This window comes from Cyberlindnera jadinii, assembly GCF_001661405.1.
Source record: "Cyberlindnera jadinii NRRL Y-1542 unplaced genomic scaffold CYBJAscaffold_18, whole genome shotgun sequence".
In the NCBI taxonomy this organism is placed as follows: domain Eukaryota; kingdom Fungi; phylum Ascomycota; class Saccharomycetes; order Phaffomycetales; family Wickerhamomycetaceae; genus Williopsis; species Williopsis jadinii.
Genome location: NW_017963669.1, coordinates 6,046 through 8,819, shown reverse-complemented (window position 1 = coordinate 8,819; position 2,774 = coordinate 6,046). Strand labels below are relative to the sequence as shown.

Below are 2,774 nucleotides of genomic sequence, written 5' to 3'. Positions count from 1 at the left end.
CACTTGAAGCAAAAGATAAGATGAGGGGATATGTCAAATGTTTGGTGTCTGGATGTTTCTGGACACATGATTTGATGGCAGTGTTGGCTCACCTCTCAATTGGCATAGTTGTATCAATTGTGGAATCAAATGTGGAATCAAATGGTCGGTGCATACACTCTAAGTGTACAATATGAGTAGATCACAGTATATTGCGAGTATTAAAAATAGACCCAATTGTATAAATAGCTGAGTTGTTTCAGAATGCAATGTGTACACTCCCTGCAGCCCAAAATTATACCTTGGATTGTGATGCCAACTTATGGGTTCTGAGGAGCCAATGATGTTAACAGTGTATAAAAATAACAAGGACAAAGTTTCTGAGCTTGTTAGCTATACGTTAATAAGCTTTGTTCTCGTACCACAGCTGTAATGTTGGCGTTGAAGGGAAAGCTTCTGGCGTATGATGATATCAATAAGTATTGGTCAAGGAAGGTTAAAGTGGTATATTGTGATAGACACGTATTCCTAAACAGTTTACACGTCAGGACCTTGTTCAAATATCAGGAATTATGTGCGTCAAACCTAACAAGGAAGGTGTTATCTACTAAACTCAAAAGAAATCACTCTCATTCCACCGTGTGTACTGTCCCATTCTTGTACAACTCACACCTGTTGGGTCCACTCAGAGGCACTGACTGGACCCTTAAACCTTCCGTCCCATTTTTTTACCAAATTTTCCATTCTAAGACTCTGCCTTTTCAGTAAATTGCGATCTTGGCTCACGACTTCCTTTGACTGTATACGCTCCTCATGCCTCAAACTATGAGTAGTTATAAGTCATTACCTGCAGCGTGCTAAAACTAAGCTCTTAACATGGATCAAATAGTGAAAAATCGCTCAAATTATGTTAGCCTTTCCTGTCAGGTCCAGTAGTCTGTGCTAAACCCTCAACGTGTGGTAGGTGTGTCTAAAACTATTCACCTATAAAGTGGATGTACATTTATGTGTGTTGATGCAGAGTCGCAGAGGAAACAGCTGTTGTGATGCCTTTTCGAAAACTGGAACAATTGAAATGCTGTTCTCGTTATTCTACTTGATTTCCATATCTTTGACGTTGTTGTGTGAAAGCACACGATCTGTGTTTCCCTGAATTAAACTGCTTAAAAATAGATTCACTCTGAGCCTGGAATGATGCAATATACCAGGAATTTAGGCTTCTGCCAGCTAACAGCTATGCAGAGTCACTGGAACTCAGGCTCTCTAGATAACACCTGCCAATACTTACACCCAAACCAGCTCTGGAACGCCTGAGTGAGGACCCAAGGTGAAATGCTGAACTCTCTATAGTGGGGTTCCACTCTTGCACATATATAAAAGAGTGTCATCTCCTTTTCTTCGACGACCTTGGGTATAAGTATTGACCTGTGTCGCTCAAGATATTCACCTCCGTTGATTCCTTATCAAAATCTAGGTCCGATAAGATGCTCTCCAATTTCAAATCCGACGAGTTTGTGGGAATCCATTGGAAGTTTGGGGATCGTCTGACTCAGCTCAAGGTGAATCCTTCAAGGGATGATTTAGATGCCACCATTGGTGATATCCATATCAAATCTGAATTTGACCAGTTCTTTGACTTCAATGAGTACGCTTTTGTTGATGAGAGGACCTCTTTCTTAGGTGAGAGCTTTACAGATGACGTTGAAACGCTTCTGTACACCTTGGGGAGTGACGATATTGTCGTTAAGAATGAAGATGCAGTGGTTGATGATGCTATTTCGACTAGTGGCTCTGATTATACTGAAACTGAGAATGTGAATTCTGTGGATGATACTGTGTCTGGGTGTCTAAGAATGTTGGACACCGATGTGAGGGTAGTCCCTAATGAGTATACACGGATTTGTCTTTCTCCACTGACCGATGAACGTTGTGCAAAGATTGTCGACTCTGTGAGAAACGATTCCAAGAAACCTTTCCGTCCGACTGATGAACAGGTTATGGGGATACTCAACCTCTTCAGACAGAAGAACGTTATGATGAAACTGAAAGCGATTTGTTCCGGGTTGAAGGAGGTCAAGAATGGATCAATAAATAAGTTGAGAAAGGTGGTGGTGCTGGACAACTATAATGGTTCTGTAACACTCGTTGTTGGTACTTCTAATGGCTACGACTCGCCCGAAGCATGTGCTCCTGAGTGGATGCAACCATTGATCAATTTCAAGCAGTTTCGGTCCTCTAAAATGGACCTCAAGGGTACTACCTTTGTCAAGAGCAAACCTAGAAAGGCAGATAAAAGAGGCACAGCTCCAAGACCAATGAATTCTTTCCTTCTCTACAGAGTCCCACTACAAAAGGCTCTCCAACTGTTGAAAATCGCAGAGCTCATCCCAGATCCAAGCACATTCATAGAAACAGAAGACGACCTTGAGAACTACTTCGTCGGAAAGATGAGAGAGTACCAAGATTTGGAAAATTCTGTCAAGTCCCAGGTACTGAACGGCAACCATTTCCTCTTCATTGCCCCGTATATGTGGAAGACTGAGGATAAGAATGTTCGGAACAACTTCAAGATGGCCTCCATAACAGAGGATAACCATCACAAGAAAGCGTGGAAAGATTACAAGTTCAAGAGAGATCCTCCAAAGAGGTTTCAAAGACGGAGCTTCTGAATCGTGTGGCTCTTATACACACAGCACATGACCACGCTCAATGCTATCCACCGTGAATGGCATCTCTCAACTTCCATGAGTCGTAATACCAAAAGGCAACACACAGGAAGGCATAATGGATGACAG

General features: G+C 42.1%; 1 protein-coding gene across 1 annotated transcript; it reads left to right on the top strand.

Moving 5' to 3' along the window:
• The first annotated feature begins 1,157 nt into the window (after positions 1-1,157).
• CYBJADRAFT_169484 (uncharacterized protein) lies at positions 1,158-2,774 on the top strand. Its single transcript, XM_020215799.1, has one exon. It carries the CDS (start codon positions 1,464-1,466, stop codon positions 2,646-2,648), a length of 1,185 nt encoding a protein of 394 aa, XP_020068296.1. The 5' UTR covers positions 1,158-1,463; the 3' UTR covers positions 2,649-2,774.